Source organism: Eutrigla gurnardus (assembly GCF_963514095.1).
Source record: "Eutrigla gurnardus genome assembly, chromosome: 6".
Classification (NCBI taxonomy): Eukaryota; Metazoa; Chordata; class Actinopteri; order Perciformes; family Triglidae; genus Eutrigla; species Eutrigla gurnardus.
This window is the reverse complement of record NC_139920.1, coordinates 12,753,045-12,766,258: the sequence shown is the minus strand read 5'-3', so window position 1 is coordinate 12,766,258 and position 13,214 is coordinate 12,753,045. Positions and strand designations below refer to the sequence as shown.

Below are 13,214 nucleotides of genomic sequence, written 5' to 3'. Positions count from 1 at the left end.
AATTGCAAATATCAGGCTCACGTGAGATTATGTCACCAGCAGCAACTTACAGGCTGTCATAAGTAAATAAAATACACTGAAGCAATTCATAAAACGTTCAAACCATACTTGCATATTACTACTTAAAACAGATGCACTACACAGGCTTCCAATTGCTAGGTTAACCCATTGCTGGTATACAACAATGATAGCTAGGGTAAGATGCTACTCGATGCTAAGTACTATTTGTAAGTGCCAGGACCTATGAACATACAAATTAGTGCAGAAGTTGTTTGTTTTTTTTGTTTGGTAGACAAAAAAACAAAAAAAAGCCTCAGGGTCTTTCCTCTTGTTCTCCCTTATTTTCCCCACCTCCTTTTCTCTTCTTACAGTCTCTCCACTTGTTTTTGACACTAGTGATTTTCTTGGCTCTCCTTGACCCCTGACCTGTCTGAGTCGATCCACTTGGGGAGGGGAACTTGTGGTGTTGGTTATGATAACATTTCCAGCTCCTCACCGCCCCACACACAAAAGTGGGCCAGTCCATTCTATTTAGTAGGCCATTGTGATACGCCAGTGTTGCCATTTGATACATTTCTTTATGTTTTTTTCCCCTCCCAGCAGCCCGAATCTGCCCAAGAGGGCATCGGCCCTCTTTCTGACCAAATGCTGGGGTGTATTCCAGAGAGCAGGTCAACAAACCCTCAACCAACCCTCAGATAGGCAACTCTGAGTTTTCAGTTACAGCACAACTGTTCTGAATTAGTTCAATCAACTATGAGTATGTAAACTAAGTTACATGCCTGCCTGCCGACTCAAACATCATCAATGGAGCTCCGATACTATCATTCACCATGGCAACAGGTTTTGGTAAAATGGTATAATATACAGTATGTGTGTGTTTTCTATGGCACATCGCAAACATCATTTCAAACACAAAGTCGCAAACAGAAACAGGACAATCACATATAAATAGAACAGCTTAACACATTTATTTCCCAGGACTTTGCATAGTAAACAATGTAGAGGAAGAGTATAACTGTTTAGGAGAACAATATAACGATCCTCTGTTCTGCCAAAAACACTGCTGATGAGTGTATATATGGTTGCATCTGAGGTATAAAAAAAACATATCAGGGTAGAGTGAATACTTCATATAGGATCATTTAGAAAAAGAAAAACTGAAAGTTTATGTCCTACTTGTTATCCCAGACACTTAATTAATTTGGGTTCTGTATTGGACCTCTGTTCACTAAATATCTATCAACATCCATCACTGAAATGAATGGATGCCATCCGACACCAGCTTCTATCATTAAAGGCAAAAAGGTACAGCCAACTTCACTGCATTCAGATGATTAATGTTGCGGTTATGGAGAAAAAACGGTTTGAGTCTGTATTTATAAGCAGTAGCAACCATTTAGCCAAATTATGACAGGTGCCTGGTGACGTTTTCTATCGGGGGTCTAATACGCATTAAATATGTATAAATTAAATATTCCGATAACTGGCATAAGCTTACTGGCCATTTGCAATGCAATCCAGTGAAAAACATTTCTCCTCCAATAAACTAAGCAGAGATGGGTTCAAGATGAGACAACAAAGGGAAAACATTTCAAAATAACTGAGCTGTAAAAACAGAGATGCTAAAAATCAAAAGATGAGGAGAAAAAAAAAACTTTACTTTAAAACTGCTTTAAAAGCACACCACACAAACAAGAACACAGAAGAATAGAAAACTAAAAAGAAAATTATGAGAAAAAGGTTAAACGTCAAGAGATCACTTCAAAAAGAACATGAGATTCTATGATACGGTTTATAAAAGTCTATAAAAAGATCTAACAAGACAAGAAACACCTCAAAGGTATACATCTAGCACGGCTCCCAAAACCATCAGACTTATAAATTAAGAATCTATGAACTAATTATTCCCATATGAACAAGTGACTTTAGAATTGCATATTTCTTTCTCCCAAGATGCAATGTCAAGCTTGTTCTCACACACACACACACACACACACGTACACACACGCGCACACACACGCACGCACGCACACACACAGTATCTCCAATGTAACACGATGAAAGTTAAAGGCTGCAAAGAGAAGTGGATTTTCCAGATGTCAGTTATAGTGCACCATAAAGGAATGTGGCTTCCACAATGACGGCAGCCTGTATGACAGTTTAGTTCCTGATATTAAAGGTTTTGGTCTTCTTGATGTTCAGGAGAGGAGGCTTTATCTTTGGCTTGTTGTCGGTCTTACTTTCCCTATCCGAGGAGGCGAGCCGACGGCTGTAGATGTCTGGGTACTGCTTCTGAAACTGAAGCAAACAATAAAAGGACAATAAAACTCATGATGAGTGAGTAACTTTCTGTGTCCACATAGCCATAAGGATCCACATATAGACGTTGTTGTGTGTCCTGGAGTCAAGTCCTGGAGTCAAGCTGCCAGTATGCTTCATGAGAACTGCTTGTCCAGCCGTTAATTTGGAATATGTTTACTATTTTTTACCTGCTTCAGTTTCTTGCGTCTGTCCTTCTCTCTCATGTTTTCATTGGTCAGCAGCATCTCCAGCAACTCCTCCATGGCCTTCTGGGAAGATGTCAGCTTTTGCTGCTCAAACTCAGCGCCGCTAATCTGACGGCAGAACGTGTAGATGGGCATTGGAACACAGACTGGAACGTCGTCATCGACATTAGAAACGGCATCAATTGGGACCTGGGGTCAGAAGAGAAAAAAAACAGCTGTACGTCTGATTTACTGGCATTTTCCATATTGTTGAAGAATGACATGGTCTGCTATACTTTGAACTTCGAGTCTGTTTATACTGCATATATGTAGGAGTTACAGCTACACTGAATTTTACCTGTTTAAAAGCGAAGCCTGTTTTAGCCTGTACAGGTATTACTAGCAGTTCAGCTTTCTGCAAATATAATGTATTACATAGGCTACTACTGCATGACTGAGTTGTGTATGTGGTTTTTATTTGTCCCAGTTTGCAGGATGCACATATTCTAACAGCTTCTGGGTGTACCTGTACAGTGCGCAGGTACTGAATGTGGTCATTGATAGCACTCAGCAGGTACTCTGGGACTGAGAGGATGCTTTCTTGGTGGTCCATCAGAAACGACACAAGTCTGGTAGCTAACAGCTCGTCCAAATCCCACTCCTCAGCGCTGCCCAGGACACAGCCTGAAAACGTGTGAACCATCTGGAATGAGAACCACAAAAAACAGAGAGAGAGAGAGACCGTTAGATGATGTCACTAATCTGCAGGAAGTACATTTGTGTTACAGGGGGGGAAATATGTAGGTCTTCTAGCTCTACAGGAAAGATCATCTCACCAGTGTTCGGGTGCCGATGGCGGGGTGAAGGCGGGGCATGTCCACGTTCTGGCTGATACGTGACATCATCCTCATGAGGAGCTGCAACTTCCTACGGGAGTTTGGGGGGAGGAGGAGGGTGCAAAGCTGCAGCGCCTCGATGGCCACGCGCTCACACTGAGGCTGGAGGAGGCCTAATTAGGCACACACATGGTCATATAGTGAGACAGGTGAAGTCTGTCGTGCAATCAGAACAGAAACAAAACAGCAGTAGAATCACTCTTTGTGGCCACATTCATCCATCTCTGCTACATCACATTCACTAGATCAGACAAATGGATGGATGGATGGATGGATGGATGACGAGATTAATCAACTACAGCTACAATGCGAGATGAGTCAGGTAAGATTTATAAACACAACATTTTATGTGTTGTAATATGCAATTAAAAAGCTTGTGCACCCCTGTTCATAGCCCTGATCGAGGGCGGCATAATATCTCCCGGAACTTGGAAATTTCTGTATCAGATTCTCTCATGAAATGTGTTATGGGAAGAACGGAGATATGACAAACTTACCAGACGGTAGAACATATTCTAATGGCCGTGTCCCCCAAAGTGTTATTTTCCTAGCTCAAAAAAACCCCTGCTCTTTTGAAAACCCCCAGCTGGGAGCTATTGAGAGCACTTTGGATGCAATGCATTTTTTCAGCTGAGACGCTTTGTCTGCGTCTGGTTGCTATGATACGGAATATCTGGAGGTAAAATTGCTGGGACTAAGTGGGGTACTTGTTCTGGATGAAGCATGTAGGGAGAGAGGATGCAAATAATACGATTTTGTGGGGAAAAATTCTCGGCGAGTACAATCGTTTTCATCCCAAATGGGGAAATTCACCTGTAGCCAGACGTGCTACCAGATGCCCTGATACAATGGTATTTTTGGCATGCTATATATTGGGACATACCGACGATAGGAGTAGATCTGTCACTAAAATGTCCAGGTTCCAGGCATTATTAGTGCAGGACCACAATAAAGAGCTGCAAATTGCCTTGCATAATTTAATACATCAAAAGCAGCAGATATGAAATGTAACAAAACATGCCAAAAGCAAGCAACATATAAAAGGTGCATACCTTAAATTACGTAAGCTAAATGTAACAAGTTGCAAAATGAGCTCTTTGCACTTTCTATCATGACTTTGTACCCTTGGAAAGGCTAAATAACACAGACCCCCCCTCCCAAAAGGTGAAACCATTTTCTGCCCCTCTTTAACTCTCCACCTCATCATCTGAGTGCAACCTCTATTTTTGAGTTAAACCATTGTACACGTGCAGTTGTTAGATGGGGTTAGTTGGATTAGACATTAATAAGACAAGCAGACAGGTAGAGGTGAGAGGGTCTTACTGTGCTCAGGTTTGGGTTGGGGGGGCTGGGAGATGCCGGTGGGCACACAGACAGGCGGTTTGAACAGCGAAACAGGTCGAGATGGCTTCGACACATCCAGTGAGCTGAGGCAGCGCCGGACAACAGCAGGTGCAGTGAGCGTCCAAAGATTAGAGGTACTGGAGGCTTGTCTGGGCCCACCAGGTCCTGCAGTAGCGTGGGGCCCTTGTACTTTGGCCAACGCAGATGAAGAGAAGGAGGAGGAAGAGGAAGGATGATAGGAGGAAAATGAAGGAAGATAGGAGGACAACGAGGGAGGACGAGAAGCTGAGGAGGAGTGACGCTGGTCTGCAGGAGTGTTCACGTTAAGGCAGCTGGATGCTCGACCCTGCAGCTTTGACTCCATGACATCTTCCTCCCTGGTTTCTATCACAATGTCCAGACAGCTGCCTACGCTGTGTGGTCGCAAGGAGCGTGACCTCTGTGGTGCCGACAGTCTACTTCTGGTCGTAACTAATGGAGCGTTTTCAAAAGTAAAGTGGGTTGCTTTGGATACGGATGTAATGTCTGCATTGCTGTGGGGTGTGGTGATGGCAGGACTGTCGTCGTGGCTCCCGTTGCTATAGGCGCAGGACGCCAGGCTGTCATTAGACAGGAACAGCTGCTGCCTGGTGAGAGGAGCAGAGTCATCTAGGATAGTTTCCAGTGAGCAGCTCCTGGTTTGACGCCTCATAAGACCAACAGTACTGAGACTCATGCAACTGCCTCCTAACTGTCCATCTCCTTTAAGCGCTGCCAGCCGCGACTGAAGCTTCCCACCAAGTACGTCTCTCATTGGCGATTCGGTCTCATCACACGTCCCCCGCCTGAGCAGCGACAGCAGGAGACACTCAGTGGAGCGGAAAGACGTCTTTGCTGGTGGGGGGACTGAGGGGAGGTCGGGCTTCTTGCGTTTCCCACGTTTGTGTGCTGTGGGCGCTGCAACGTACCCACAAAACACTGGGAGCGAATGCAGAGAAAGAGAGAGCCAAGCAGGGCAGGCAAGAGTGTCAGTGCAAGCAGAGAGTGAAGAGGGGAGGGACAGGGTTTGGTTAGTTCAAACCGTCAATGTACATACAGAACCATCAGCTGATCACAGACACAGAAAACAGGCTCATATCGCTGTTAGGACTCAACAAACGGAAGTGACAGTAACCAAAACCTCTGTTAGCAGTCAAAAGGCACTGTTAGAGGTCAGAGCACACAACCGTATAGTGGAAGGAGCAGGTCAACACGACAGAGAAACAAGATCCTGCAGACAATCCAGTCAGTTTGAGCATTATTTCCATGTGACACAACAGCATCCACAAAAACTAGGTAACTAGGTGTCTTAAAAGCACTTCCGTTTAACAGCAGTTTCATGGAAAAAGCCAGAAGAAACTGGCCCACGGTACCTACCCAGGACGTTGATAAATAGTTCATACAGTTCGTATGTGAGTACTGGTTGCGGAAGGCTGTAGAAGTAATCAGACACCGTTTTGAAGACATCTCTCTCAAAGCCGGGATAGGACGGCTGTGTGCTGTCGTACTTCGGCCCTAGAAATAAACAGCAGGTTACTGCAGCTACCATGAGAGTGAAAGATAATTAAAATCTTAGACTTGCATTTCAAAAAATCCCAACACAAATCTATGCATGCGTTTTAATTTTCTAACTTTCCATAGAAAATGGAATATCTACATAAAAATGGACAGTGTTGTCCTGAGAATATACAGTACTCAAAGTGTTGTTAATTTATGCATTACTCAAAAAAGATCTTAAATATTGCTCGATTATTAGAAGTGTCGATGCTAAGTAGTTTGCTGCTACTCACAGTTGGCCAGGCTCTTCATGGCAGACAACACCCAGTGTGGGAGGTCATCTAGAGAGATGAATGACAGGTGAGGATCATTTACGGTCATGTGGTCAATGCTCATATTTAAGTGGACTACAGTTCAGTGAGCAGTATACATAAGTGTCCAGTGAAAGATGTGTTGAAATAGAGAGAATAGTGTATAGAGAAGACACATTTGAATATGTAAATGTTTGTGTTGATATGTAAACCCACTGGTCTTGTCGTCCAGGGTGACCACTCCATGCTTGTTGACTTTGGTCATATTATGGATGATGTTCTGTGGGTTTATATGGCGTTGGTCTAAAACCTCATCAAGAGACACAATGCCCAGAATCCTCTGCAGGCTGAAACATAACACATAAGGTAAAGTTAGAGACATAAACGAGAGACTCCATCTTTTACTCAGGTTTCACGCTTCAGATACTTTCTCCCAACTTATTCTACAGCTGATTTAAATTAAAGGAAAATGTGCTTTCACTTTCAAACTTGTTATGCCTATATGCCATTTATTAGGTAAAGGGTTTGTACTGAGTCACGGTGATGTCTTTCCAGATCTCCTGTTCGTCCTCCACAGTCAGCTCTCGTCTCAGCAGCTGCTCCTCTCCCATTGGCTGATTCTCTCCCCCTGCTTGGATGGCAGGATCTACATTTTCCTGTAAGAAACAAACATTAAATGAACCAAACAATAGATTTTATTTACATTTAGAATGTACTTCAAACCTGTGACTGTAAACTCATAGCATAAAAATATAAATAGATTTTTAATATTTGTTGCACTTGTGATATTTAAATATTGTGTTGATTTCGGGGACGTTTGGTGTCACACAGTCTGCTGAGCCATCATTAACCTGACAGTGCTGTCATCTCTCATAGTTGCAGCATCACAACCACTCTGTTCTCCAAATATTTTATTTTGTAAGTTGGAGCGAACAGAAAGGGAGCGAACGGATGAACAAGCAACAAGTGACTTGCTGGATTCATTTTTGAGGGATCTTTGAAGAACATGCAGCACGTACGTATGGTACGTTGTATTCCAGGAATTGAGAGTTGACATATATTAACAGATAACACTTAACTATCAGATAAAACCCAAATTACAAAGATTTTTGTTTGGTTACTGGAATAAATCCTTTATTCTTTTATGGCACATTTTAATCACGAAACTGTTGCATAATTGAATTGTATCTTAATTAAAATATAAGGTGACTGATTGCCAGCCTGGTAGAAGTTAGTGTTAAGCCCTACCGAGATACACTAAGCTACGTCCTGTAGACGAGACACTCACCTGTGTTTCCTTCTCATGCCGCTTCTTGATACTTCTAAACTTGAAGAAACCTTCCTTGTCCCTGAATGAAGGCCTCTTTTTAATAGACCCAGGCGCTGAAGCTGGACAGGGAATGGGCTTCAGAGGGGAAGTGGAGGGGAATCTGGGGGGAAAAAAGAAAGGGAGCAGCGTGCATATTTTGTATGTCTTTTTAAGTAATTACAAATCAATTTTCTCCAAACACTGCCTACCTGTACAGCACATTGTTGTCCTCCAGATCCTCCGTGCCCCAGCGGCCCTTCACATCTTCAATTACATGGTTCTTCAGAAACTTCTTCAGGAGCTGCACTGTCTGCTGCCTGGTGACATCAGGGCCAAAATTGCTGTTGCTGCAAAGCAGCTGGTTCATCCAATCCACAGCGGCAGAGGCGGTGAAGCAGGAGGCATAGTGCCGGAAGTTCTGTCGGTGTTTCCGAAGCGGCATACCAGCCCGAAACAAACGAGTCACCTCATTCCACTGAAACAGAGAGGATGAGTTTAGTACAGTACAACTGGTTCAATGTCACTATCCAGTTTAACTTCAATATTCAGACTATGGGTCCGGAGGGACATTCCTTTTTCAAAATATCCCAATTTGTCTCAATAAATCCCCTTTCACTAATGTTGACCAACATCTTAACACATTCATTTAGCAAAAAAAAAAAAAAAAAAAAACCCTGTCCATCTTAGGAAATCTATTCTTCAACTCCCTAAATCTGGAGGAGGAATGGCACTCCTGAACATCCGTCACTACTTTTGAGTCTGCTGCGAACCTACAGACACCTGTCCACCTTGGGCTCACATTGAAATGGCATCCTCATCCTGTTCTCTTCACTCTGCCATTTGTTCACAGCTGCCCATACATGCCCATAAGGTCTCTCCTAACCCGACCGTATCCAATGCAATTAGATTGTGGATCCAATTAAGGAAATGGTGCGGTTTACAAAAGGGCTTCGAGTCATGCTCGATTATGCATAATCATACGTTTCTCCTCTCTTGCTCTGATCCCACTTTGCGCAGATGGTCGACCAATGGCCTCACAACACTTACTGGCCTATGAAGACGGATTTTCTTCTATAACACTTTCCCAGACACGTCTTTCAGCTCCTTCAAGTACAGCACTTCCAAAAACAGTTTCCACATGTCCCAGGCTGTTAATATACACTTAAAACTAAACCCACTGACAACATATTTTGGTCTCCCTTCAACAGGACATTTGCCCATCACATCAAAGTGTGTCATTGCCTTCAGTACCCTGCTGGCCAGGCATGCCATTCTTTTGAAATGGAAACACTCTTCTCCCCCGACTCACAACAAGTGGATACTAATCACAATGCCTGCAATAAGGGTGAAGTTAAGGTTCTAGAAAGAAAGGATCTCTGACATCCTTTCACAAGACTTGGGGCCCTTTGCTCACACTTATTAATGAAAATCTCTCCTGATGATGCTGAGAACACTTGTTGAGGGAAAGCCGGCTGCTGTACAGACACCCTTGTAAATTACACTGTACTCTGTGATGTCACAGCGTAATACAAATATGTTGAAAAAAAAAAATGATGACATTTATTGTGAGAGCAACTGCTTTAGCTTGTGACCACAGGTCATGTACAAAGTACAACGACTAACTGTAAAGTGTTGCTATGAGAATTTTTACCCATTTAAAACTATTTCCCAGTGAGTTGTCAACTTTTAGTCAAATAAAATTAAGGTCGAACATTATGAGAGATATTTCTTATTATCAGTCAGATATCTTCTGACTGATAATTCTGATAATTGAAAAAAGTTTGAGGGTAAAGTTGTCTCAAAATATTTTTTTTAAGCTTCATACAAAAAAAAGAGGACGATTGAAATTCACTGACAGGACGCTGGATTAGGATTATGATTAACTAGTTACGAACAGACCAATATAGTTAGCGTTAGCTTGGTTTAAACAGGAAGAACTAGTGAAAGAAACACTCCGGTTTCGTCTAGAGAAAGTGAAACGTCAATTTAAAAACGTCAAACAGTTATAAGTTGCCGATGAAGATGTTTTCTTTCCACATGAATAAGCGTCAGCTAGCAGTTAGCACTAGTTCACGTTAGCTAAAACATTATGAACGAGGGTTAACTTACCAGTTTTGTGGCCCGGTACGGTCCAGGGGTGATAACATGAGAACTCATATTCATCACAAAAAATGTTTTCCCTTCATCCGATATGACGACAGGTAGAAATATACATTACTCGGGGAAGGAGTTATTTAACTGATGTTTTGCTAGCAGATTGTGAATAGCAGCATTGATAATACGCCGCTCTGCCTGCCAGGCTGGCTGCTCTCCGTCTGTTCAAAATTACGAGCCGTGTTGTTCTGCCACGCGATTGGACGACGCTCGGGTCACATGATAAGCCTCGACGTTGACAGGGCGGAGGACACATTCATGGGGTGGAGGCGCAAAACAAGAAGACAGGCAGCACAGATAGGGTTTTTTTTAAAATCTTGTTTGCGGTGTAAAGTAACTGAATATACTGTTAAGACCAAAGACACTGTCCTCACCGCAGTTTGCTGTTCTCTAATTCCCCCCAAACGTTCAGCAAGTCGCTGCAGTGTCAGCAATGTAAAAGTACAGAAAACCACACACGGAATTTACATTAACATACACAAAAGGCCTTTTGTGTGGATCTGTTAAAGGCAGAAAGAGAGTATATGGTGGGAGGACAAAAAAACAGGAGGTAAGAGACACTTCAAAGGGATAGATACAGGGTGGGTTGGACTCAAGCCAATACTATAGTCATGCTAATGACCGCAAAGGGTATACTGAAACAATAAATCCAGCTTTCTGCTTTAAATTCCCTCCAAATACAACACTTGGATTGAAAGTGATATGCGTCTCTGATATGGTTCTGCACAACTAAAACACAATCTACTCTTTCATACTTTTCATATACTCATTGTACTATCTAGCATAGGTAATTATGCAAATATTTTTTTTTTAAATCTTAAGAAACAATTTTAAAGGCTGGGAACAAGACGTTTCCATATCACACTGGCACACGTCACATTTTGGAACAGAATGTTAAAATGTCACAAAATCTGAAGTTTATTTTTTATTATAGATATTTTTATTGAAAAATATGGCACAATGGAAAATATGTTTCAGTGCAATAGTGTGAACCACAAATAAAGAGAAGTAAACACAACATTTTAAAATAAAGGTGTTTTGTCGGCATGGGAATGGCTTCTCCTTGCAGTCTCCCCCCTGATTGCTGCCGAGCTGTTTCACTCGCTCAGCTGAGTTCATCAACTCAGCAGCCCTGCAGTCTTTCAAGCCTTACTAATTTATGCTTTGGGCCTCTGTTGTTTTTATGTTTTCTGATAATTATTCCTTGTGATGTTTTGGTGCCTGATATTTTGTTCTTTCCACCCTGTGCTCAGGATCATCCACCCTCCGTCCTCCCCTGTGCAGCATCACCCCGCCAGCCTGGTTTCTTAAATAAATCTTCCTACTTAAACCGTCATCTTGTCAGTGGTCATGTGTATGATTGAGTAGCTATTTTAGACCAAATAAATTACTGCAATGTTGATGTAGAAACTTAAATGTAAACAAATGAAGGACAAGCTATAATAAATAAAAACATGGAGTAAGAGCTGGCATAAGCATTTAAACTGAAAAGTGCAAACCAACTTCCTCCCTCATGTAAGACACTATGAAGCATGTTTGATATTGTGTCAATTGTGTAATATCCTATGAATGTCATTTTCCTGTTTTGCTTCATTGTAAAGTTGAGAAGTAGGCCTACTAATTTGCGTCCACAAAAGAAGTAGGCCTATTTAAAATACAAATTAAGGTCCCTCAAAGTATCAACATTCTGATATATTGGAGATTTCTACAAGAATTACTTTTTTGGCAGCAGGATTGCAAACACTAGAACCTTCAGGGAACTTCCCCTGTGTAACGTGGAGATCGATGTTTAGTTAGTGTTTAGCTGCAACTCATTCACAAGCCCACACTTGACTTGGTACAATCAAAATGCCAGCTTGGTGTCGCACAAGCCATTGGAAATAATTGATTTCAGAGCGCAGTGACCCTGTTGCCACTTTGTGCGAGAGGCCCAAAAGTAAACCTGGCTGTGTTCCCAAAAGGGGCGGTGTTTGCAACATATTACCAATCCAAACATGGGCAAGTCTACTGTCAGCAGAGCGGCAACGAGCTTTACAAAGAGCGAAGTATAATAAATATAAGATATATAAGATCCAATCAACTCTTTGATCAGGCCTCGGCCAGGCATTTCCCATCATTCCCTGGGTCCCGCACTCCGTGGAGAGCAAACTGCAGCCACCTGGATCTTGTGAGGTCTCGTTGCTCTCGTTGTCAGAGCAAGTCGGGACCCAAGCTCATCTCGAATTAGCCTGATGAAACCGGTGAAACACACAGACTAAATACCCAATTAACTAATGCAACACAAGTGTGGTGAAAAACAGGTGGGAAAACATACAAATGCAGGAATTAAAACAGAGAGGCGAGAGGTTTAATCACCCACCGTCCAGTGTCCTCCATTTAGTTTGGAAGAATATGTACGGTACTCAACATTTCCATTTGAATTGTGCCATTAAATACACAAATGCTTTGAGTCAATTAAAAGTTTTGCAAGTAAAAAAATCACAATTTGTTATTTAGTTTGGTGTGAAAGTGCTTTTCTTGCACAATGCCTCTATGGGGAGAGTATATTTACATTACATTTACATCTCTTCCAAAACAAAACCAAACAAAAACCCCAAATCATGAAGAATGAACCAGGATGAGTCTGTTCCATAAAGATCCTCAGAGCTGATCATCATGAATTTTACAAAACATCTCAGAGGAAGAAAGCTCTCAGAGTGACACGTTTGGTTCCTTATTTTGGAGTAAATCTTTGTAACTTGTGAAGTGACTCATATCTAAGATAAGAATATCCTTTATTAGTCCCACAGTGGCAACATGTACAGGGTTACAGCAGCAAAAGGGGATAGTGCAAATAACAAAAGCATCAGTAGCTGATGCAAAATACATAATACAATAATAGTAGATTATGTACACAGTATAAAACAAATTAACAGTTGAACACACCTAAAAACAGTTAAAAAACAGTAGGATAAAGTGATAAATACACAGTCAACAGAACAGTGTGTGTGTGTGTGTGTGTGTGTGTGTTCAGCGAGAGCAGTGCTGATTGTAAAGTGTAACTGCTGCAGGAAGGAAAGACCTGCAGTACCTCTCCTTCACGCGGGTGTCTCAGCCTATCACTGAAGGAGCTCAGTGATGTTACTGTCTCATGAAGGGGGTGGGACGTGTTGTCCAACATGGATGATAGCTTCGCTATGACCCTCCTATCACTAAA

At 42.1% G+C, this 13,214-nt stretch overlaps 1 protein-coding gene across 2 annotated transcripts; it reads right to left on the bottom strand.

Annotated features, from left to right (window-relative positions):
• Nucleotides 1–1,143: 1,143 nt before the first annotated feature.
• depdc1a (DEP domain containing 1a) lies at nt 1,144–10,166 on the bottom strand. 2 transcript variants are annotated; one of them, XM_084010837.1, is made up of 12 exons: nt 9,974–10,166; nt 8,074–8,339; nt 7,844–7,985; nt 7,087–7,211; nt 6,772–6,902; nt 6,538–6,585; nt 6,125–6,262; nt 4,709–5,686; nt 3,326–3,498; nt 3,016–3,192; nt 2,493–2,699; nt 1,144–2,301 (listed from the first exon to the last, which is right to left on the bottom strand). In XM_084010837.1, exons 1-12 carry the CDS (start codon nt 10,025–10,027, stop codon nt 2,164–2,166), a joined length of 2,577 nt encoding a protein of 858 aa, XP_083866963.1. In that variant the 5' UTR covers nt 10,028–10,166; the 3' UTR covers nt 1,144–2,163. The 2 variants fall into 2 exon arrangements, with proteins under 2 accessions (XP_083866963.1, XP_083866964.1); XM_084010838.1 differs by lacking the exon at nt 4,709–5,686 and having other exon boundaries at nt 9,974–10,162.
• Nucleotides 10,167–13,214: the final 3,048 nt, after the last annotated feature.

Excerpts from the sequence above, each read along its gene's own strand:
- depdc1a (XM_084010837.1), bottom strand. The coding sequence starts at position 10,027 with ATGAATATGAGTTCTCATGTTATCACCCCTGGACCGTACCGGGCCACA. Across the intron at positions 6,903-7,086 it reads AAAGACATCACCGTGACTCA|CCTGCAGAGGATTCTGGGCA; the intron begins GTACAAACCCTT and ends GTTATGTTTCAG. Across the intron at positions 6,586-6,771 it reads CACCCTGGACGACAAGACCA|ATGACCTCCCACACTGGGTG; the intron begins GTGGGTTTACAT and ends TCATCTCTCTAG.